Below are 24,907 nucleotides of genomic sequence, written 5' to 3' on the forward strand. Positions count from 1 at the left end.
AATTAAAATTAAGGATGTATTGTTTACATTTAGTCTTTTCGCTCTACAATAATTGAGTTAAATAATTACTAGGCTCCTTTTTATCTTCAAATTTTTTTTTATATTCAAATTTCGACCTTTCTGACTTCGACCGTTTTCTCGAAATTTCGTCAATTTAGTAGGAACAATTTGGAATTTGTGACAGTTTTGTCTAAAAATGAATTTTCCACTACATATAAGTGCACAACTACGACATATATCTTGTTCTGTCCAATGGGAGGGGAAGGGGATAAACATTTGACAACCGTATGGCCGTTCCTCTAGAAGTTGGTGTAAGTCATTTTAAAGTATCCCTCCCCCCACCCCACTAGTGAATTATTATATATTTTGGGGGGGGGGGGGAAGGGCCCTGCGATAATTCATGAATCACGTTAGGTTTAGGCAACACACGTACAATGCTTTATGTTCGCTAACGTGTACTCAAACGTAGATGTACCGGGAATCAAAATGACTCCTATTAGCCTAACGAAAAAGTCATCTAAGCAACACGTTCCACCAGTTCCACAAGGTCCTGCGCAATCTCCCACAGAAGGCGTGTCGACCTACATGAAAACAAATTAGAAACATGTCAAAATAAACTCCTCAATGCAACCATGACATGATGATACTTAGCAAACTGGCGACAAAAAGCAACGGAGCAGACTACAGAATTCAAATCGCATTTGAACAGAAAACTATGTAGAAACCCAGATAGGGGTCTTCTGCGGATTTTAGTACATTTTAATCCAGAAATCTATTACATTTAAAGGTAATATTATGTATGATACAATATATGTTTTACTGCAGACCTTTACTAAACCGATTCGTTCAACAGAAAATAAAACTAAGGATGTATTGTTTACATTTAGTCTTTTCGCGCTACAATAATTGAGTTAAATAATTACTAGCTCCTTTTTATCTCGATTTTTTTCTCGATTGTTATACATACATCCCCACAAAGTAACTGATGTACTGTCTGTACTGCTGTTGTTGGTTTGTATAGGTTTATCAATACGGAAAGCCATCTTTTTAGTTATTTGTTTATCATGAATATGATGCAACAATGGTAAATACTGAATCTGCAACAGATCGTTAACATACCACAACCATAACTGGATCGCCATCAGCGTTTAGGACGTAATCCACCGAACCAACGACCCCGGGACACGCCAGATTCACATTTGTACCAGGAGGGTTTCTCTTCTTACGTGTACTTTGAGTTGACCCATAGCTTGTAGACCTCGGGCTGTAAATTGAAACATAACAATGATGATTGTATACAAAAATTTACTAGCAATGATAAACATTGTGTCTCGGAATGATGTGTTGTTCGTGTGGATTCTTTCTCAATTTCTAGAGAAATAGAAAGAAGAAGTTCACAAATTATTTATATTCGACGGGAATAATAATTATGATAATAATAGTGGTGATAATAAAAGTGGTGATAATAATAGTGGTGATAATAATAGTGGTGATAATAATAATAATAATAATAATAATAATGAAACATATACTCAACCAAACACTTCTCTTAAATTCATATCAAAAACAGAGCGTCTTTGGAATACTTCCAGCACTCATTTGTCCTTGATAGATTTATAACACATTATAAACATGTCATTAGAGACCATAAAATTAATGTTCCCCATTTAGTTTTGTCTTGTATATGTGGAACTGATCTATAAGGGTCTATGTATTAGACTAGATAGTCCATTGATTTCAATTGATGAAACCGACTTGTTTAAAGAGTCGTAGCTCACAAGTTCAGTGTTATATAGAGCTACAACTTGGACTGAAAGGGGTAATGGTGTTTCAATAGTCTAAAATATATCAAATTAATTTTTAATGTGTATGAAATGAAAAGGGATATGGAAAAAATATATATAAAAAATTACCTGTAACATAGATCAAGGATAGCACGTTGAGCCGGTGTTAGCGTGAAAATAGGTTCGAAGTTAGAGTTATCTTGAAAAATCAGGCCGTCGCCTTGGTTTAACTCATTCATTATGCTTGTCACAGTGCCATCACGTAAAGCAATATCGAGTGCCCTCATTTGTAGTGTGGTTAACCGAGGTAGCAAATTGCCACCGTAAACGAAGCTTACGCTTATGATAGACAGGATACTAACCCATGTTGAAAGCACAGCAACAAAATACATTGTTCTGTATGATGATAAAAACAAAATAATTAAAACAGGCAATTTTATCTGATAGAAAACGTTCTTTTTTTTATCATTTACAATGCTGTTTAATATTGTTTACTTTATTCAAATTATGTTCACTTGATTTTGATGAGTGCATTGAACGATACTTTGTGACGTTAATTTTTCCTGAATTGATATACTTTATATAGCGTTAAAAATGAATACAGTCAACTGTGCTAAAAAAAAAAGGACGTTACGGTAATTTATTTTGATACGGTATAACTAAGGAAGTCATTAATCAGAAACAGTGCATAAAGTTTCAGTGAACGTGTGATCGGTATATAACCGTATTTCGAGATGGAAGTTATAGATCGTGTAATTTAAGTAAACAAATGCCAGATATGAACTCACTTACATTTGATATATAAAACTTCGTTAACCATTTCAAAATGAAATTACCTCAACTTATGCTGAAACGCTTCTAAAAAGTAATACCCTTTTTGGAAATCTCTGAATATTTACTCGACAGAAGCGTTCAGTTAGACAACACAAATTCTCCGACATACAAGAAAGGCTTTTAAGAGTAACGGTCCAATGCTTGTTGAAACAGAGAGACCATTAAACTTGCGTTTCTAGCATATTGTTGGGGGGGGGGGGGTGGCGGGTTGGCTGGGCGGAGGGGCATAATTTTTTACTGTATGTATTTAAAATGACATATGTCGCTGCACGGTTTTTTCTTTGCATATAACCTTTGACCTTTTATTTATTTTCTTCTACAGTGGCAAGTGCCATCAGGTAACTTTAATCACATTGGTCTTCTATATTCGTTGCCACTCAGTGGCAAGAAAGAAGTTCTTATGCTATACGTGGTGAAGTATGAGAACTTTTTTTGAGATAATTCTCTGTGCAATAATATCAAGGTTGCCGGTTTGGCGTTGTAACGCGAACATTGATTACCTTGGAGTTTGCTGAATTTCATTGATCAGAGAAAAATAAAAGCTCTCAAAACAAAACAAACAAAAAAACATTTTGGCATTAGTTTGTTGGCGTTTTCTTTAATGGTCTACTGATTGAAGAGAAATTCGTATTTGGTGTTTGTATGTTTCTTTCTTTCTTTCCACCCGATTTGGCAGACAATCTTAATCAGCCGTTTGCGGTACATGAAAACCGGCAACCCTGATTTGAGTAACGTTTTGTTTTATCACCGCAGAGTAATAGTCTTACCCAGTTTTAGGCAACGTTGACCAAGAACAACGAAGGAGGGTGCGAGGGTCTCTATACACAGGTAGCTTACCCTATTCAGACAGTCTATAGCATTTTAAAGGCTATTCACTTGTCACTGTATATATGTACACGCCATTGTCATAACAATATGTAAAAGAGAAGCTTTAGATGTGTACGTATTGAGTTGTTCTCGCTTGTGATTTGTTGTATTTTCAGTGGTATTAATATAGTGTATACGTCATAGAACTATTATCAAGTATATTATGCAGTAAATTTGTGGGTTGTGTGTCGTTTACGTGTAATGGCAAGGTAGGACAAGAGGTAAATACATCTTATATGAATTTAAAATAAAATACACCAGACGAAAAAGGACTAGTAGAATCGTTGAATGTCACTGACCCTGATACCCTTTTAGGTTGAGAAGAAGCACCGACTAAATGCAGTTACCCATCCTATTTTGCCGACAACAGTTATGCTGTGAGGTCGGCTTCGTTGGTGCAAAATCATGTAATTTTCTATTAACAGAAGACCATTTAAGACAGAACCCGTGATGAAAGGATCAGGACTGAGATATTTTCATACGATGCCGTGGTACTTCTTTTTTCTTGTTACTCAAAATGTTGAAAGTTAATTAACATATATTAACATAATGATAACAATGTCATATATTAATGAGATAATTACCCTTTTAGGTTGAGAAGAAGCACCGACTAAATGCAGTTACCCCATCCTATTTTGCCGACAACAGTTATGCTGTGAGGTCGGCTTCGTTGGTGCAAAATCATGTAATTTTCTATTAACAGAAGACCATTTAAGACAGAACCCGTGATAAAAGGATCAGGATGATATCATAAGATGTCGTGGTACTTCTTTGTTTCTTTTTACTCAAAATGTTGAAAGCTAATTAACATATATTAACATAATGATAACAATGCCATTTGTTAATGAGATAATGAAGGTAAATAAACTTATATACAGTTGTGTTCACAGTTTTCATATATATGGGCTTAATGCCCGTACTATATAGCAGTGAAAAGTATTGGTATAAAAACCCTTTAGGCTATTAGTACTGATCGTATATTATCTTCATCCGGTCACATCAGTCCGTCTTTAAACTCTTGCAGGGCATCTCAGGTTAATGAGCCGCTTCAGTCATTTTGACTAGCCTCATTCTCTGTCCATTTGGTGTGTGCACATGATTCAACGGTAATGTTATCAAGTTAAAAAATCCCCTCCCGCCCCCCCCCCCCCCTCCCGCCCCCCTCGACTGATCTATGTAGGGCCAGATGAGCCTAGGGTTGGTTAAAATTTACAATCAAATGGTGCATTCTGGGGCATATATTGAAGGATTTAAGAGGTGGGGAAAAATCAAAAATCCCCCGAATGATTTAAGTAAGAGCTGAAGTATTTTGTGGTAAAAGGCTTGGGGCGGGGTATAGGCGGTGAGTGGGGTAGGGGCAGAGAAGATAAGATAAAACAAATTAGCCAAATTAATTGCATTTTGGGGCTTTTTAGACTATAAATTAGATCTATAATTAGCTCCAAACGAAATGTTGTGCTTATAAATACTCTTGATTGTTTAATATGGAGCCAATGTGGAGGTCGCATAATTTTGTTGCAGGGTGAAAACGTCATATTTGTAAGTATGTCTCGATTTGACCTGACTGGATAAAACTCAAAGCCATGTTAAAGATCTAAACTAACATTGCTTATAGTTAAAGTTGAAGTTGTACGTACCCGAAGATGAAATCCGTAACCAATTATTAAATGATTTATTCAGCTTCTACAGCGGTACCGCTAGTACACGCACACATCCATACACTATGACAACTACAAACACACTGGTTATAACTCGTTTGTAGGCACAGGAAATAACAATTGAACCTGTATTGGATGCATGCACGATGTATTTGAGAAAACATTGTATTGTAATCGTAGAAATAAATGAATAAAGGAAAACAATGGAAAAGAGAATAAATTTATGGCTATAGAACGGGGTTCGAATTCCATAAATATCTTTGCTCTTTGCCAAGATTGTAACCAGTTAGGTAACGTATCACCACAATCACAATAATGTACTTCCGCTGTCGGAAAATTGTACCAATATAATAATGAACTAATGGAATGCCTGGATGTTGAAGAGAATGAAATCAACTATATAGGGTTCGTGTATTAGGTGGATTGAGGGAAATTGAGGTGTTTTCGGTATCCGTTGGTGCAATTGAAAGACTAACACAACGAGAGTTGACATAAGAGTCAGAAAGAACTATGCTGAACTATCCATGTCAGTCGAAAATTGTTACTCTAGCCACCTTGAAGTGACGAATGTAGTTAGTAAGGCAATAAAGGAGCAAATAATTTCACTTTGAGTCAGCGTCATGGAAAGGGAAGACAAATTATTAGGCAGAGAATACTATATCAGTGGTCAAAATTCTAGTAACGTGCACAGGAAGGTGTGGGTGGTGAGGGGCCTCCTAACTTCGTGGCCCGGAGACAATAATACCATACATCGGTCCCCTTTTGAGCTCTTCATGCTTCCTTATGTAGATTACGTAAAGAAGAAAACCCTTTTTGCCAGTGCCATATTTTTGTCCCCCCCCCCCCCTCCTTACATCCACAAAAGCCGACGAAACAATTCTCTCGGGAACATTGTTAACCCGGACTCCGAGGCAGAACCTCTCTGATCCAATCTTCCCAGGCCCGCTTGTACTATTTTCACAATGGATCATAAAACATGTCACAAACTGGATCATTTACGGTCCGAGAAGAAAGCAATTACCGCTCATGCTTTTCATGACACAGCTATTATTACACTGAAAATAGGGAGGATATATGGACACGCTCCGCCACCCAGGCTCCCCCGCCTACGCTTTATGAAAATCTCACATCTTTAACCAAGTTTGCCCGCCCAGGGTGTTTTAAAGGATTGGTTCAGGTGTCTGACATGTCTATCTTGTATGAAAGAGCTTAACAAGACAAACAGAACAGTGAAGAAACTACCATGATAGCATGCTCTGTTAAGATATCACACTTTGAAGATTTCACAATTTCTTTGCAAATGACTGGTAAAGAAAGACTAACTGTGAGGGTGTGATGTCACATCCTCACTTCCTTAACATGTGTCAATATATTTCATTTAAAAATAATTACATTTTTTGTCACAAATCTAAAAAATCTAATCAAATATTCTTCAGTTGTTATATCTCAAATACTTCCCTTGACACATATGAGATCTCCTGACGTATCTTTTGGTTGTAAGTCATGAAATTTTACAAAATATTTTAATAAAATAACAAAGACTTTTCAGGACTGTGAGGATATGACGTCACAGCTAGTCTGATTCCAGCAGTTTTCAGATAGATCTTAAAACTTGAATATCTCCTAAACGGAAAAAGATATTTGAATAATTTCTTCACTATTGGGTTTCTTTTATTGTCCTCTTTCATATAAGATAAACATTTGTGACACCTGAACTAGTCCTTTAAATAGTATTCTCAACATCATGGTTATGGGCGGCCATTTGGGCAATATATAATACAACGATGAAACAAGAGACAAGAACAAAGGTGTAAAGGAACAATAGTAAGAATGTAGTGCATTACAGATAGACTGAAAGGATATAGAGATGAAACATTCTAAACAAGAAAAGATCAAATAAACAGACCAAAATGAAGAAAATTAACAGCTAACAACAGCTAATAATGAGACAAAGATGCACCAAAACTGACTTAACAACCAAATTAAACTACATCAAGCCATCGATAAACGACACGACTGACTGAATGAAATGTTCGTTCCTCTGGAAATGGTTGTAAGTCCATTTAAAGTATCCCCCAACCTCCCCGACCCCATGCACTAGTGAATTATAATATATTTTTTTAGGAAAAAAATGGCCCTGCGACAAATCACGAATCACGTTATTTACCCAAAAAAGGGACACTAACACACGTACAATGTTGTAAGTTCGCTCTCGTTATTTCTATCTCACGTGTACCGTCAATCAAAATGACTCCTAATAGGTAAACGAAAAAGTCATCTAAGCAACACGTTCCACCTGCACAAGGTCCTACGCAAGATCCCACAGAAGGCGTGTCGACCTACATTAAAACAAATTAGAAATATGTGAAAATAAACTCCTCAATGCAACCATGACATGAGGATCTTTAGCAAACTGGCGCCAAGAAGCAACGGAACAGACTATACAGAATTCAAATCGAATTTGAACAGAAAACTATGTAGAAACTCGGATAGGGGTCTTTTGCGGATGCAGTCACTAATAACTTTTAAAGTAATATTATGTATGATACAATATATGTTTTACTGCAGACCTTTACTAAAACCGATTCTTTCAACGAAAAACAAAATTAAGGATGTGTTGTTTACATTTAGTCTTTTCGCGCTACGATAATTGAGTTAAATAATTACTATGCTCCTTTTTATCTGTTTTATTTTTCTCGAACGTTAATACATACATCCCTACAAACTGGCGGTTCCGACATTTTTCTCAATTGTCATCTTTACTGCTGTTGTTTGGTTTGTATCGGTTTATCAATACGGAATGCCATCTTTTATGTTATTTGTTTATCATGAATATGATGCAACAATGGTAAATACTGAATTTGCTATAGATCGTTAACATACCACAGTCATAACTGGGTCGCCATCATCGTTTAGGACGTACCGCACCGAACCAACGACCCCGGGACACGCCAGATTCACATTTGTACCAGGAGGGTTTCTCTTCTTACGTGTACTTTGAGTTGACCCACCGCTTGTAAACCTCGGGCTGTAAATGAAAACATATCAAAACATAACATAACATAATATAACTTTCTTTCTTTCTTTTTAGACTAGATAGTCCAGTCACTTCAATTGATGAAACTGACTTGTTTAAAGAGTCGTTCCTCACAAGTTCAGTGTTGTAGAATTACAACCTGAACTAATAGCGGTAATGGTGTTTCAATAGTCTAAAATATGTCAACATTAATTTTTAATGTGTATGAATTGAATAGGGAAATGAACAATAGATGAAAGAAGATATTACCTGTAACATAGATCAAAGATAGCACGTTGAGTCTCTGTTAGCGTGAAAATAGGTTCGAAGTTAGAGTTATCTTGGAAAATCAGGCCGTCGCCTTGGTTTAACTCATTTCTTATGTTTGCCACAGTGCCATCACTTAAGGCATTCTGGAGTGCAGTCATCTGTTGTTGGTTTAACCGAGGCAGCAAATTGCCACCGTAAACGAAGCTTACGCTTATGATAGACAGGATACTAACCCATGTTGAAAGCACAGCACCAAAATACATTTTTTTCTGTAGGATAATCAAGACAAAATGGTTAACCCGGCAATTTTATCTGATTGAAAACGTACTTCTTTCTCTCATTGGTTGTATTGTGAGGGAACAATACCTCTACCTCAGCAATACTATTACAAAATGTCATCCCAATGTCAGTGTCTGATTTTGAATATATATATATATATATATATATATATATATATATATATATATATATATATATATATATATGTATATGTGTGTGTGTGTATATGTATATATATATATATACATATACACACATATATATATATATACACACACACACACACACACATATATATATATATATATATATATATATATATATATATATATATATATATATATATATATATATATATATATATATATATATACGGTAATTTAGTTTGATACGGTACAATCAAAGGAATTCATAATTCAGAAATAGTGCATGAAGTTTCATTGAACACGTGATCGGTATATAACCGTATATCAATGTAATTTGAGTAAGCAAATCCCTGGTATGAACTAACTTAAGTTAGATATATTTAACTTCGTTAACCCTATAAACATCAGATTACCTCAACTGATGCTGAAAAGCTTCTAAAATGATATACCTTTCTTGGGAATATCTGAATATTAAATCGACAGAAGCGTTAAGTTAGACAACACAAACTCTTCGACTGAGAATAAAGGCATTTAAGAGTAACGGTCCAATGCTTGTTGAAACAGAGAGACCATTATACTTGCGTTTCTAGCATATTCTTTGGGGGGGGGGGGAGGCGGTGGGCATGGGTATAATTGTATAATGTTATTAAGTACTTCTGGTTTTCTTTGCATATAACCTTTTATTTATTTTCATCTATACTGGTAAGTGGCAACATTTAACTTTAATCACCCATGTCTTCTATATTCATTGCCACATTCTTAGTAATGGCCTATACGTGTGGGTATGAGAAATTGGTTACCGCTTTGAGATAATTGTATATGCAATAATATCAAGGTTGCCAACATTGATTACTTTGGAGTAAGTTGTCAATTTTCATTGGTCAGAGGAAAAGAAAAACATATTCCGCCAAAATGTTTTTACTCGTTTTCTATAATGGCCTAACAATTTTAAGAGAACTTGTAGATGGGCATTGTTATAATTCCCCCAAAGAAACAGTTTCAACCATTTCATGTTCTACAGTCCGTTCAGTTGTACCATGGAGCTATATAATCTGTTTATAGCTACATGGTTGTACCAGGGAGCTGCTACTCTAACGTTAGAGTAGCAGCTCCCTGGTTGTACGTACACTCTCAACGTTGCATGAAATAGGCCAATGCGTATTTGGTGTTTGTTTTTATTGTGTTTTTTTTTTCATCCGATTTAGAAGCGAATCTTAATTGGCCGGTTGCATCAAAGGAAAACTGCATGCTTCCCTGGTTTCTGCAAGGTGCTGTTTTGTCACCGAAAAATAATAGTCTTGTCCAGTTTTAGGCAACGTTGACAAAAACTACGAAGGAGGGTGCGCCGAGTTCTCCACACAGGTACTTTTCCCGCTTTTTAGACAGCGTGTAGCATTGTGAAGGCTATTTATTTATCACTGTATACACGCCATTATAATAACATAATGTAAGAGAGTAGGCCTATATTAGCTTTAGATAAGGATGTATTGAGTTGTTCTCGCTTGTGATTTTGATTTTTTTTTATATATATATATTTTTTTACAGTAGTTGTATTCATATAATGTGCGTCATAGAACTATTCATCAAGTTAAATGCACTCCATTGTGTGTTGTGTGTAACGTGAAATGGCAAAGGTAGGGAATATGGAAATTGATCTTATATGAATTAAAAAAAGAAGAAAAAAATACACCAGACGAAAGAGGACTAGTAGAATCGTTGATGTCACTGACCCTGATACCCTTTTAGGTTGAGAAGAAGCACCGACTAAATGTGGTTACCCATCCTATTTTGCCGAAAACAGTTATGCTGTGAGGTCGGCTTCGTCGGTGCAAAATGATATAATTTTCTATTAACAGAAGACCATTTAAGAAAGAACCCGTGTTGAAAGGATAAGGACGATATCATAAGATGTCGTGGTTCTTTTTTCTTTCTTTTTTACTCAACATATTGAAAGCTAATTAACATATATTAACATAATGATAACGATGCCATATATTAATGAGAAAATGAAGGTAAATAAACCTATATGCACAGTTGTGCTCACTTTTGAAAAGTATTGGTCTATAAACTCTTTAGGCTATTAGTACTGATCGTATATTATCTTCATCCGGTCTCATCAGTCCGTCTATAAACTCTTTCAGGGCATCTCAGGTTAATGAGCACCTTCAGACAATGTGACTAGCCTGCTTCCATCCTCCTTCTCTGTCCATGCAAATCACCCCCCCCCCCCTCGACTGACGTATGTAGGGACTGAACCTTTATGGAAGGACCAGAGGCCGGGATTAACATATACAGTCAATGGTGCAGTCTGGGGAATATTTAGAAAGGATTTCAAACGTGGGGGGGGGGGGGGGACAAACCCCAAATCCCCCGAATGAGCTAATTAGTAGGAGCTGAGGTATTTTGCGGAAGATAAAAACAAAATCAGCCAAAACATATATTGCATTCAGCGGCCTTTTTTAGACTATAAACTAGGTCTATAATTAACTGTAAACGAAATGTTGTGATTTTTTGTTTAAGGTCCAAAAGATGGAGAGAGTAATGATCCTTATCAGTGGTCATGAATTGTTCCCAGGCTGAATGTAAAAAAAAAAAAAAAAAACTTAAGAAAACCCTACTGAACCCGCATTTCCCCCACCCGACTGACGATGGGAGGTGGGGCGTATCGTTGCATGCATGTATATAGTGAATCAAGTTGAGTAATTGTTATTAAACCGCACTGATATGCCTATCGTTGAATAGGAACAACCAATATGGGTGTAGGCACTAAGAGCTCGTAGTTTTGTTGAAGGGTGAAAAATTATATTTGTAAATATGACCTGATTTGACCTGAGTAGATAAGACTTAGATAAGACTTAAAGCTATAAACTAACATTGCGTATAGTTAAAGTTGAAGTTGTACGTACCTGAAGGCGAAATCCGTAACCAACTATTTAATGATTTATTCAGCTTCTACAGCGGTACCGCTAATACATCACACACCCATACACTATATGACAACTACCAACACATTGGTTATAACTCATTTGTATGAACAGGAAGAATGCATTCACGTTGGATTTGAATAAAGATTGTAAATAAATGAATAAAGGAAAACTGACTAAACAATGGAAAAGAGCAAATAAATTTATGGCTATAGAACGGGCTTAGAATTCCATACATTTCTTTGCTCTTTGCCAAGATAGAAACCAGTTAGGTACCTTATCACATGCACAATCAGAACAATGTACTGGCTTCTGTCGGAAAATACAACAAACAAGGAACTAATCATGCAATGGAGTGTGACTAATGGAATGCCTCGATGTTTTAGAGGATGAAATTAACTATACTGTTCATTCATACTTAGTAAAGATTCCTAAATCCTATTGGTCCATTCAGGTCAGCTGACCGTGGTTAATCCTGTGAGTAACGCACGGTAAAATTACGGGGCATCACTTTAATAAATCTTTGGTTATATGTAACCAAAAATGTTTTGTTTTATGATTTTTCCCCCCACACAAATGGTAGTGTATGAATGAACGGGGTTAATCAACGGTCTAGCGTGCGTTACTCACATGATTAATGCACTCCGGGTGTTAATGCTATCGCTGGATGCACTCGGGCTCCGCCCTCGTGCATCGCTTGCATTATCCCCCGATCGTGCATTAATCCTGTGAGTAACGCACGCTAGACCGTTGATTAACCCCTTATTGGTGTATAAGGGTGCTATTACACTAGATCCGGATCAGATCCCGACGCCAGGATCTGATCCTGACGTCGACATCACGGCTGTAGTGTAAACACAGTTCAGATCCGGATCTGATCCACCTATATTGATGCTGGCAGAGACCGGATCTGATCCGGATGTCGAGATCATCCGGTGACCTCATTACGTCACATGGATTCTAGCGTGAAATTCCAGTCGTGTGTTATTCATGAGCTAATTCCTACGTAGATTGAGTGCGTGTGGGTCGTACATAGCGTAGTACGTATTGTCACCATAGCCTATAGGGCTATACACCATGACAACAAAAGTTTTGAAGTATACGTACTACGCGATCCGCGGCTGCGCATGACACATTTCCAATCCGATTTTTCCCCAACATCCGGTGAATAGCTGGGGAGGATCAGACTATGACTCAATTGTAAATGCGTCCGGATCAATGGATAAGCTTACCCCATGGAGAGATGATCGTCTGATAACTACCACGGGATCTGATCCGGATCTAGTGTAAAAGCAGAGAGCTGCTACGTTAGAGCATGGAGCTATAAACGTATGTTTATAGCTCCATGGTTAGAGTAGCAGCTCCCTGGTAAAAGCACCCGTGAGTGGGTTGAGTGTGATTGGGGTGTTTTCGGTATCCGTAAGTTGGTGGAATAGAAAGTCTACGCAACGAGAGTTGCCACATAAGATAGATATGGAACGCCAAAACCGTAAAAAAATGCAGAAAAAATGATGTAAACCTAAGTCATTATGTGAATTCAAAGTTATCGCCATATAACGACCAAGAACAATTTAAGTCCTTATGCGGCACTAATAGCACCTCCACATAATGACCAAGATCATTTATTTATCGTGCGATCCTAAAACTGCCACATAATGACCGTCAAAAACCGACAATATTCGTTAGTCTTTGTGTGGATACTCTAATATCACCATGATAAGGATCAACGTAGTTGTGTTGGTCCTTATGTGGATACTCTCAAATCACCACATAAGGACTAACGAACCGCGTTAGTCCTTATGTGGATACTCTATAACTTTATATTCACAAGGTTGACATAAATAAAAATCTGCATCTGTTCGCTCCTTGTGTTTATGAAACAGTTGGTTAACATTTATGACTGGATTTCGGGGCAGCTAGACGTCAACGTCGTTTTAAGCTTAAAGGAGTATTTCAGCGATTGAGAATATTTTAACGGTGAATATATTCAAAACTGGAATAGCTACAATGACAAATTACTACACTTTTGTATAAAAAAAACTGATACAGTGTCTGAAGTAAGGTTTTAAACGGATTATTCCGGCGTTTTAAATTTTAGTGATGGCCTAACTGAGCCTGTACTCTTCTAATTAATATTAACAACTTTTTTGTGGCTATAAGTTGCCAACAACGGCTCTCGTTATTTACAATACGTGACAAACCATATTAAATTAATATGAGAAAAACTTGTCAGTTATCATCGCTTTTATCTCAATAAAATTGTTAATGTCTATGGTATGCTGTATTGACCCCAAATATGCTAAATATTCAAAAAAAGGTCACCATTGGTCAAAATTCTTAAACTGTTTTTATACCAACCTTCGAGGACATTTTCCTCACTGGGACATGCAGTCATCTTGTGTGTTCTTTAAAAATGTCTGAGACTGACAATTTGGAGAGTAAAGACCTCCAGGAAAGTACTTTTTGAAAACATCTAGCAATTATGACGTGCTGTAATTTGGGGACTATAAAGACAATCTCTAAGTTGAAGCCCCGTCCCTTTTGTGGGAAACTTGAATTGTGGACAACGGAGGGGGTGACCAAAATCCAACTGAACAAAGTTGCTATATTGCGGTTGTAAGATCGGAACGGTTGAAAGGGTTGTCACTATTGACAATGCATCTCGTATTGTCCTTAAAAATTGGGTTATCTAGATGACAAATTCCTCGTCGCGAAAGTTGCCCACAACATTTACCACAAATTATGTTCAGCTTTTGTAAATCCACACGGACTATCACGTTAGATAAATTGAAAGAAAAGAACAAGGAACATGTTATCACCCTACGTTTGAACATATTCTTTTCTCAAACCATCACTGCATGATCAATCTATAATTCCTGTAGTGTGATAGAAAGAATTAAATTCTTTTACAGAGTTGAAGTACCACCGAGGAAACAAGAACATGTAAGACATAATTACCCAAGCGATGTGGTGTGTTCTTGATGGGTTGAACAGAGCCACTTTTCTTCAGTTTAAAAGTGTTCAAAGCAGGCTGTATATTTTTTCCGCCTCTGAAGTTATTCATTTCGCTTCAGATAGAGCATGTTATACAACATGACGGTAACCCCCACCCCACTTCACACACACATAGGCATATTAAGACACCCTCTCACCCTCTCCGTAGTCGCTGTATTGGCTATTGACAGTCTCGGTTTTTCTCAAGGTTAATTATCATACATGTAATCGCCGGGAAGACTACAGGGACGTGTTGCGCGAAACCTTCACCGTCTTCCCTAGGGCCTGGGTATTTCAGTCAACCATTGGTCACAAGTGGGCTGCTTCACTTTGTCCCGACTTTTCGTCTTCACCGAACCAATGTCAGTGTAGCTTACAGTGTGTAGGCAGAAAGACATCAATTCCTGCATATAAACAATTGGTATCCAACAGTATAGGAATCCCCACTATATATATACCCATCGTTGTCCAATATGGCGATTCGGTGAACTTGTATATGCTTTCTACTAAACATATGAAAATAACTGATTTGATGCATGACGCTTTATATCTCTAGAGCTTCAAAAATATCAAGTTTGTTTCTGGCTGTCCAGTTAGCCCAGACAGTATAGATGCCAGGCAAAACTACAGAGTTAGCCGAACTGTGTTTTCTAATATATCATTCCTTTTGATTTTTCCTCGCTCTCTGTATTGGTTCATCCAGTCATGAAACTGTGTTCTGATATGTTAGCGTTTGCGTCAGTCACGTGACTTCCGTCACCAACTCGAATGACCTAAATTTGGTGTTGATTTGCTTTCTAGTAAATCTCTCAGTTGATTATTTCGGTTCTGTTTAACTTTAAACGCTTTTACCCAAGCACCATCCCTCCTCTTCACAGCGCCGTGGATCACACGTTTGCCATCTTGTCTCGCCGTCTGACTCGGTTGATTGTCACTGGTTTTCGCGCTCTCGCCTGGAAATCAAATTGAAATAGCTAAGAACTCATCTGTTGCAAATTTATGGTTAGATATCTTCATTTTACACATTTAAAGTGGATATTACCTTGGCTTCCCATCATATCTGAAGGAGATAATAACCAAAAAAAAAGTTAAACATGTACCCATTCCACTCGTCTTCAAGTCTAACAAGTAGGGGTGGAGAGGAGAGGTTACGGGGCCACATCACCAGTTCGGACAAAATGGAGGGGCCGGGGAAATGTAAGATAAAGCATAATATATTCTCATTTTAAAACATACTTCAAGAAAATGAATAGGGCAAATGGGGTGGTGGGGCGGCCTCAGTGATATTATCCTTCCGGGACCCGATCTGGCTCTCGGCTCCACTGCTCATATTATTACATTGTTTACATGACGCAATCGCTATATATATATATATATATATATATATATATATATATATATATATATATTAACATATATATATAAACACATATATATATATATATAGAAATATATATATGTATATATTTATATATATATACATGTTTATATATATATAGAGAGAGAGAGGTTGAGAGAAAGGGGGGGTGGTGGAGAGAGAGAGAATACAGTATATAATTATAGGTAAACTCACCGGAATGACTCTCTAGCATACGTCGTCGGACAAACTCTTGGTATTCTCTTCTGGCAATGTCATTTCTCCAGGAAGTGAGGTCATCGTGACCTGACCTTCTAGGTGACCCCTGGGCTGATTTAGCGGTCTGATAACTTTCTGTGTAATTTGTAGAGTCGTTATCTCTAACGGGCTCTGGGGACATTGTCTGCCTCTCCTGGTGGGAGGAAAATATCGAAGAAACTTGGTTACGTATCTTTACCATCTATACTTGACAATATTCGCATCATATATAATTCAAGTAACTTTTGCAATATTTCGTATGAACAAAGTCGACCTATTCGCGCAACAAAAGATACAATAAAACTGCTTGCTTACCGTACCAGTTATCAAGGGCGGCGGAAGCACTTTCAATCTGGGGGGGGGGGGGGGGGCACCAACATCAAAGGGCACTTTGCAGAAATTCGATTGGACTGATGCAGCATTATATTTAGTACCCTTTATAACTCTTATTGTATTATCGTATTTGCATATGCACATCACTCCATCAACGTCCCCCCCCCCCCCCCCTCGAGGCAAATATGCATATAGCACTGCAATATCCAATGTGCAAATTGGGGGGAAAAAGGAACAAGTTTTCTTTGGAGACAAAATGAGGTGAAAACATGCTATATAGTTGCTAATGTAGGAATCATCTGAATTAGTGTTTATATCTTGATAATATCTTAACAATTTTTTTTCCATTCGAAATAGCTTTGAGTTTGACCAACAAAAATTCATTAAAAGTCAGGGGCGTAGCCAGGATTTGCAAAGTTGTATGCACGACTATCTGAGCGGAGCGCCACCATCGGTTGGCGCGGAGCGTACAAGAATTTTTTTGGTTTTACAAACCCCTTAGATGGCCGGAAACGGCCCTTCCCGAGTGTTCATTCTGGTTCCCTGGCCTCTAATTGCTAACTTGAGACACCTCAATTTTTATGTAGAAAAAGGGCACATTTTTAACCTGAGGAAAAGTGGGGGGGCACGTGCCCCCTGTGCCCCCCCCCCCGGTTCCGCCGCCCTTGCCAGTTATTCAATAACAATAACAACCTTCAACCCGAAATTTATATGCAAATGAGTCTCAGTCTGGTTATATACCTGCTGTATGAAAATGTGAGTTGTAGGCTCGCTGTCATTAAATCAGTTTTTCGATTAACGCTCAGAAAATTTTAATAAAAGATTGTGTACGTCAACCCCAGAGAAGTTGCAAAACCAACGGATGAAAATATAAGAGTGAAGAGCAAAAAATTGTGTATGTAACATATCGATTCCAGCAGGATTTTCATTAGACGCTAACTAAGACGAATATATAATAAAACATGTAGGCTTAAGTAAAACACGTTTTGGAAGTGAAGGAAAATAAAACGATGAAGGATAATAAGGTAAGACATATCCCTGACGTCAACTGATTTGGTGATTACATAAGGACGATTCAAAATGTGGGGGCTTTGTTTACTTGTTTTGGTCGTTTGCTTTTTAAAGAGCTTTTGCTTCCGATAACTCAAGGGATTCATTGATTATATACATTTCGCTATATATATATATATATATATATATATATATATATATATATATATATATATATATATATATATGTATATGTATATATATATATATATATATATAAATGAAAATCGTAATGAGTTGGAAAATCAAGAACAGTGAAAAAACGTATATATATATATATATATTCAGATTGACCACGGAGCTACCATGGCTTACCTGTTCCATTAACGATGGCGTCACACTTCCTGCGCTACGACCGTCTCCGGACCGTCGGACATTTGACGGAAAGAACCCGGTCACCCCTCGTACATGACGACGTTCTTTGGTCGTCAGGGAAATTTCGCCAAAGTTAACGACGGTCGTCTGCGCGGGTTGACGACAAGGTCCGGACCTCGATCGGCCAATAAATTCATTTGTGGCGGCAAGTCTAGTTGTTGCTCTGACGTAACGAGATGGACGAGGAGTGGGCTCATCTGAGAGGTTGATCGCCGGTATCGATCGGTTGATAGTTCTCTGGGATGCTTGACGGACGACAGTTGCTCGTGTACTGTGGTTCCCGCCAACGTTATGTGACGTCACAGATATCATGCTTAAATCAGGTTGTATAGTCATGAAAATTTCATTTGGTGAAGTAAAGGTTATTTGAGATTTCCGTATGGATCATTTTATGGACTATAACGTTGTATCGCCAGGACGGTCCTCTCTATACACGTGTTCATGTGTAGAACATGTTAACATGTTATCTAATGACAAAAAAGCTGGTTTCGGATTCCAGAAGCTCATGTTAATTAAAATCATTTGATATTGTGTCGAGTAGGTAACGCATAATCCCGGAACATCAGTAATCTACCAGGTTAAGGCAAGAGAGAGGGAAAGAGAAATAAGTTTAAAATAAAATAATAAACAAATTCACATTCTGCAAGAGATGAAAACTTAAAACCAAGTTTGCTGAAGGTTAAGAATTAAGAACAATTATGGCGCAATTTGTTGGAATATAAATAAATCGAAAAGTGTTTCTCTATACCGAAAGTTAGTGTACATCTCCAATAATTTTAGCTGCTTTCTTTCTGGCAAAAAAAAATCATTGAAAACTTGACGGTGAACGTTGCCACGGTAATACCGTGTGTTATGCTAATGGCTTATAAAAGATACCAAATGAAGACGTGACAACCAATGTGTAAGGTGGGGGGGGGGCAGGGTGGGGGGTAGGTTAACATGCACGGCCAGAGGAAACAAAATAGTACGTTGAGAAACGATGGTGAGAAATTAGTCTCTTTCGGCAAGGCCATTGAATGAACAGCGGTATTGACAAAAATAAAAACTTTCTGCTCATTAGATATATAGTAGAAACTTATCATTGGTTTTGTCCCACACAATACTTCCTGAAGTGTTTTTGCTTTTGCGGAATTGTATAGGTTACCCAAGAGCTTGTATCTATATCAGCATACCAAACATATCCTACGTATCAACACATATATCGTACCTGCACGTAATGTGGTCGAAACATCTCGATGTGTGAAGACTATAATTTATCTCTACGGTCCCCCCCCCCCTCCTCTGAAACTTGAACAAGTTACATACTCTGACTATATGCCTATTTACTTAAGTAAGCAATTAAAAACCTTGCAAATATTCAGTGCAAAGGGCCAGTGAACTAGACCGTGATGTCCCAGTAAGGAAACCAACACTCTTCTTATGAGATAGTCTGACGAAACTATGTCCGGGGCCGTACCATGATACAAGCGCCCCCCCCCCCCCCTTGAGGCGGGTCCCAATCCAGTCCATCGCTAATGACACCGCTCCCTAGAAGGACTATAAAGGGAAGCGAAAATCATCTCTCGATAACACCGTAACTACCTTAATTACTTGCTTAGAAGAAATGAGCATGTAAATTAAGATGTCAATACGTGCATTGTCTCAAACCCTATACATTGACCTCATAATTACCAACAGATATCAGTGCAAAGAATTGTCACAGAAATATTGTACTGGAGTATAGCTCGTGTGAAACTAGCTTTTGACCAAGTTAGTATATATCTAGCATTAATGTGTGTCACTGACTAGGCCTTTCAATATAACACACACGCACACCATGAAGTAGACTAGTCAGTAAACAATTGTCCATCCCAAGGGACGGCGCCTTCCTGGTATAGTCTGTTCCCATCCCGGTCTGAAAACATGGAATGCCATATACGTTAGAATAACTATTTGATGAAGTCATTTCTTCGTAGCCTTTATAAGCTAATTTGAACATTAAGAAATCTTATATATATGCATATACTTACCATTTGGACTATTCCGCAATTTGAAGACTCAATTGGTGTTCAATTGAATCTTCATATTATTTCTATACCAGTTCTAATGTCCTGACGTGAGATAACTTAGGCCTACTTTTATGACACTGTAAAACTACGTCAACAAAACGTTGTCTAATAGATGACGTCACCAATTAAAAGTCCCAAAATATCACCATCATAGAAACTTACCTAAAAAAAATACCAAAGCTAGGTTCCAAACAAAACGTTTTTTTTATCGATACGCCGGTCTCTTGTACATCTGAGGGTTGTTCTATAACGAGGCTACAGAGGGGAATGAATCTTACCTGAGAGAGTCACCCAAGTTACCTTACCTTACTCTAACCTTACCATTTTTGTGAATTACTTACTAATGTTTTGAACAATGAAGGACTTAGGCACAACCTATAAGGATCGATAAAGAGCACAGAGGCTGACATCTCCTCATTGTTCAAACAGACAATGGAATTTCTCACATCAAAGTATCAATGATTGTAACCAAGGAGTTCTTTTCTAAGGGACCGCTGTTTCTTGATCTCACACGCAGTGTACAGAATAGAACAATCGTTCAAGTTGACTGCATGGATTTTATGTCGGGTCATATGCAGGTCACGAGATTAATATATAAATGAAAACAATCAAAACATGTTTTCGATGCAAAGTGAAAAAAACAAAACAATATCATGTCCCCATAGCCAGTGTGAATATCAAATGGATGGAAACACACTGCAGTTGGCCGTTTGTGGTAATGACAACACTGCCAAACTATAGTAGCCTACGTTTGAATGTAGCGCAGTGAGTCGGACAGGATAACGTCAAGGCCGGGAAAGAATCCGGAATAAATATCCACGGACACTGTGCAGTAAACTAACTACATCCTTGGCATAACGTACAAACTTCATTTATTGCATATGTCCAAAACACATATATTTAGAAGACAATTCCATCGCAATATTTATGAAAGCCCCTAAATGTAACCTCTCGATCGTACATGATAATCGCATCTAACAGGTCTCGTAAATGTCCTGCTGGTGAGGCTATCATATCGTATGATACAAAAGTTGTATATATATATATATATATATATATATATATATATATATATATATATATATATATATATATATACATATATATATATATATATAGCCTATATGTATATATATATATATATATATATATATATAGTTGGTTGGTTGGCGTCTATCTTGGCGCAGAGTGCTCTATGTCCAGTGGACAGAGCGGAATATATGTTGATACTAGTTGAGACTAGTGTGGAACACTAGTAGTTGTAACTCGGAGTTTCACGCGTTTTAGCGATCGTCAGACAACTCAGATGTCTGACGATCGCTAAAACGCGTGAAACTCCGAGTTACAACTACTAGTGTTCCACTAGTCTCAACTAGTATCAACATATCAACAACATATATATATATATATATATATATATATATATATATATATATATATATATATATATATATATATATATATATATATATATATATATATACAGAAGGCCTACTATCTACCTATTTGCGGTATATGTAAAAGGGTTAATTAGTGTTATCATTTTCTGATTAATTATTATCCAAACGATGGAGCTTAAGAATTGCTCACTATAGCGAGATGAAATTCTAATACGATTTCATGATTGGGACGTGTCGGTTATTCTAGAACGAAATATAGGACAGATATTTGCAAGTTTACCCCCCTCATTGGGATCCATGCACGCCCTTTCTCTGTGACAAACTTAGATTGAACAATGAACATGTTTTCCTCAGTAAAAACTTTTTAGAAAAATATTTTCCTATGTATAGCAAGTACTTCACACCCCCACAGACAAACATCTTACACACAAACTTACATATGTTATACATCTTACTCACACATCTTATACAAACTGATACATCTTACTTACACACATTCTTACACACAAATATCTAGAGAATGTGCAAGAAATCAAATAGGCCTATATAATTATGTCGAGAATTCCAAGCCAGACTGCGTCACAGATAACTTAAACACTAAACATTATGTCAGTATTCCGTTCTCGAGTGTTGGGATGAATGAGCAAGGTAATGGAGAACTTTGTCGTAATAACACGAGTGAATCTATCTAACGGGACAATGATATCATGATATAACAACCGTGAACGACATTTACTTACCAACATGTAGAATTCAAGACTGAAAGAATGTTCGCATCGGTATAATAGCCGAGGTTAATTCTGTAGAAATGTTTCTATCAGGTTGATGTCGTCTTACATACATACAAACATGGCTATATTTATGTACTATATCAGGATGTATGTGTACCTCAAACCTATGGGACACGGCAACACACAGGTACCGTGTGGCGATGATCACAGTTGAGGTCAAATACATAATAATATCATATTGAAAGTACGCGTCCATTTCTTGTCATTGCCATGGCAACATGCACGTGGCTAGCACTGTATAATGACACCCCATCCCTGAAGGAGTAATCTTAAATCTGTACGCTATAGATATGGCAATGCGTTGTATATAATATCTATAAAACGTCCATGTAAATTATGATATAGCAGCTGATAATAAGGTCGATATATGGAAGCCATGCCAGACACACAGACTATAGCCTATAATAGGCCTACTTGTTCGTTCACACCGTGAAACAGCTCGCCGAGTATTTAATTCTCGGTGTGTATTGTCGCCTCGAGAGCCTGTTCGGGCTCTGGGATATCTACGTATAACCGGGCATCCATTTTGAAGTCTCTCATTTTAATTTGGCAATGAAAAAAAGAGAATACACTATTCTTCCAAGCTTCCCGGGCCCTCTTCTTGACCACGGGCTACGTGCTTAAATCACTCGCTTCGCCCCTCTCTCGCAAGGCGTGCAAATATTCTGGTAAATTGCACAGAAATTGGAGAACTTATTTTCAATTGAAAAAAGGTGTCATTTCTTCTTGTCTGGGAATTTTGGGACAGTAAGGAAAGCATTTGTTAACCGTAATTATAACCTTTGACATCAATTTCTCCAATGAGTTTTCATATGAATGATGTTACAAATGCGGTTAAAATGTTGCAAGTGTCCCGATGAAAAATACAAAACTTAGGTACTGACATATGACTCTGACGTCATGCAAACAAACAAACAAAAACTTTAAAAATATGAGAGAGAACGCCAAAACAAAACAAAAAATTAAATGAGAAGGAACGCAAACAAAAATGTTAAACTTTGAATGAACTTGTATTGTTTTTCTTTATATCCTTAATGCTGTTTATTTATCATATCATACAATCTAACAGCTTATAATAACTGGACAAGAAATGGTTAACATTGATAACATGCTTTAATGATCATCTGCAGATAAAAATTATGGATAACAAAAATGAAAAAAAAACAAAAAAACATTATGAAACAAAAAAGTTATTTTCAGTTCACCTGCACTAAATGAAATAGTCCAAGCCGTATTCCGTGTCAACGTGCATCAAACTTAACGAAAGCCGGATAAAGTTGTCAAATTTGTACGAGGTAAATTGCATCGCTTCCTAACGTATTTGAGAGAAACCAGTATTACTGATATCGTGGAACTGCTACCATAGCCACAAACATGGATGACAGAAGTTAATTAGGCAGACAAAATTATTCCCCCCTCCCCCCCCCCCCCCAATGACAGACAAATACTTTGGAATCTAAGTGTATCCAAAGGAAGACATTCACGAGAGATATCTGAATTGGGAATCCGGCTCTGTACTGGCCTTACTTTTTCATTCCTAGTTATTGTTTAACCTTTTTTTCCGACAATGACCCATCGATAGACTAGTATTTTGACCTTATCATCCAGGAATAAATCCCACCTATATGTTTACAATGTCGTACAGCCATGATACAGCAATCATGGATAGTATTTTTTTTAGAATAAACACCAGCAAATATCATATTTAAAAACTATTCCAATTCAGGGCATAAATGCATCAATGATAATATTTCCTATTGTTCAAAATTATACAAGGATTCGTATACTCAAGCAGTCACACAGGACTGGCTGGGAATAGCTTATTTCCTTATATCACCAAAGGGAAACACCCTCAGCCTAAGATCCATTACATCAGAGTTATAAATCGATTTGTCACAATTTTTTCTCGAAATAAAAAAAAGGAGATTTACAATTTACATATAATATAGGGTTCTCTCAAAAACCCTTGCATGCCACAGAAACTGCCACAGAAAGAGAGGGTCGCACTTTGCACACCTGTGGTACAATGTACATGGAATCATTATATTATAATATCAAAAATTCATAAATCACCATGTCCTCTGTCTAACCGTACCATCCCTTCAGGTCCCAACTCCTAACTTAAAATATGATATAAATAAATATATATAAATATATATATATATATATATATATATGTATATATATATATGTATATATATATATTTATATATATATATATATATATATATATATATATCATACTTAATCATACTTTATCATACTGGGAAGCAATCAACTCAAAACTTGGCATTAATAGTTTAGAATTTTAACACATTACTTAATTTGTTTAATTTGATCGAATACATGGGCAATTCAGTGGTTAGTCGCAGAAATGTCCACTCTGTGAAGAAACATTTGAAATAAAAAGAGAAAAAAAATTATTGCATGCAGAATCAATTTACAACAATTGAACAGAAAAACAAAACCTTATAATAAACAAAACAACGACCAAAAAAAAAAATCATTATTATTACTATCAAT

At 36.9% G+C, this 24,907-nt stretch overlaps 1 protein-coding gene across 4 annotated transcripts; it reads right to left on the reverse strand.

Annotated features, from left to right (window-relative positions):
* Window positions 1-368: 368 nt before the first annotated feature.
* LOC139960654 (uncharacterized) lies at window positions 369-22,494 on the reverse strand. 4 transcript variants are annotated; one of them, XM_071959194.1, is made up of 10 exons: window positions 22,334-22,494; window positions 18,086-18,715; window positions 16,346-16,541; window positions 11,761-15,725; window positions 8,430-8,698; window positions 8,027-8,171; window positions 5,123-7,482; window positions 1,914-2,180; window positions 1,120-1,264; window positions 369-581 (listed from the first exon to the last, which is right to left on the reverse strand). In XM_071959194.1, the coding sequence occupies exons 2-4, from the start codon at window positions 18,479-18,481 to the stop codon at window positions 15,529-15,531; spliced, it is 789 nt and encodes a 262-aa protein (XP_071815295.1). In that variant the 5' UTR covers window positions 18,482-18,715; window positions 22,334-22,494; the 3' UTR covers window positions 369-581; window positions 1,120-1,264; window positions 1,914-2,180; window positions 5,123-7,482; window positions 8,027-8,171; window positions 8,430-8,698; window positions 11,761-15,528. The 4 variants fall into 4 exon arrangements, with proteins under 4 accessions (XP_071815295.1, XP_071815297.1, XP_071815296.1 ...); XM_071959196.1 differs by lacking the exon at window positions 22,334-22,494 and adding an exon at window positions 20,356-20,448; XM_071959195.1 differs by lacking the exon at window positions 22,334-22,494 and adding an exon at window positions 20,155-20,305.
* Window positions 22,495-24,907: the final 2,413 nt, after the last annotated feature.

The sequence above is a fragment of the Apostichopus japonicus genome, chromosome 19, assembly GCF_037975245.1.
Source record: "Apostichopus japonicus isolate 1M-3 chromosome 19, ASM3797524v1, whole genome shotgun sequence".
NCBI classification, from domain to species: Eukaryota; Metazoa; Echinodermata; class Holothuroidea; order Aspidochirotida; family Stichopodidae; genus Apostichopus; species Apostichopus japonicus.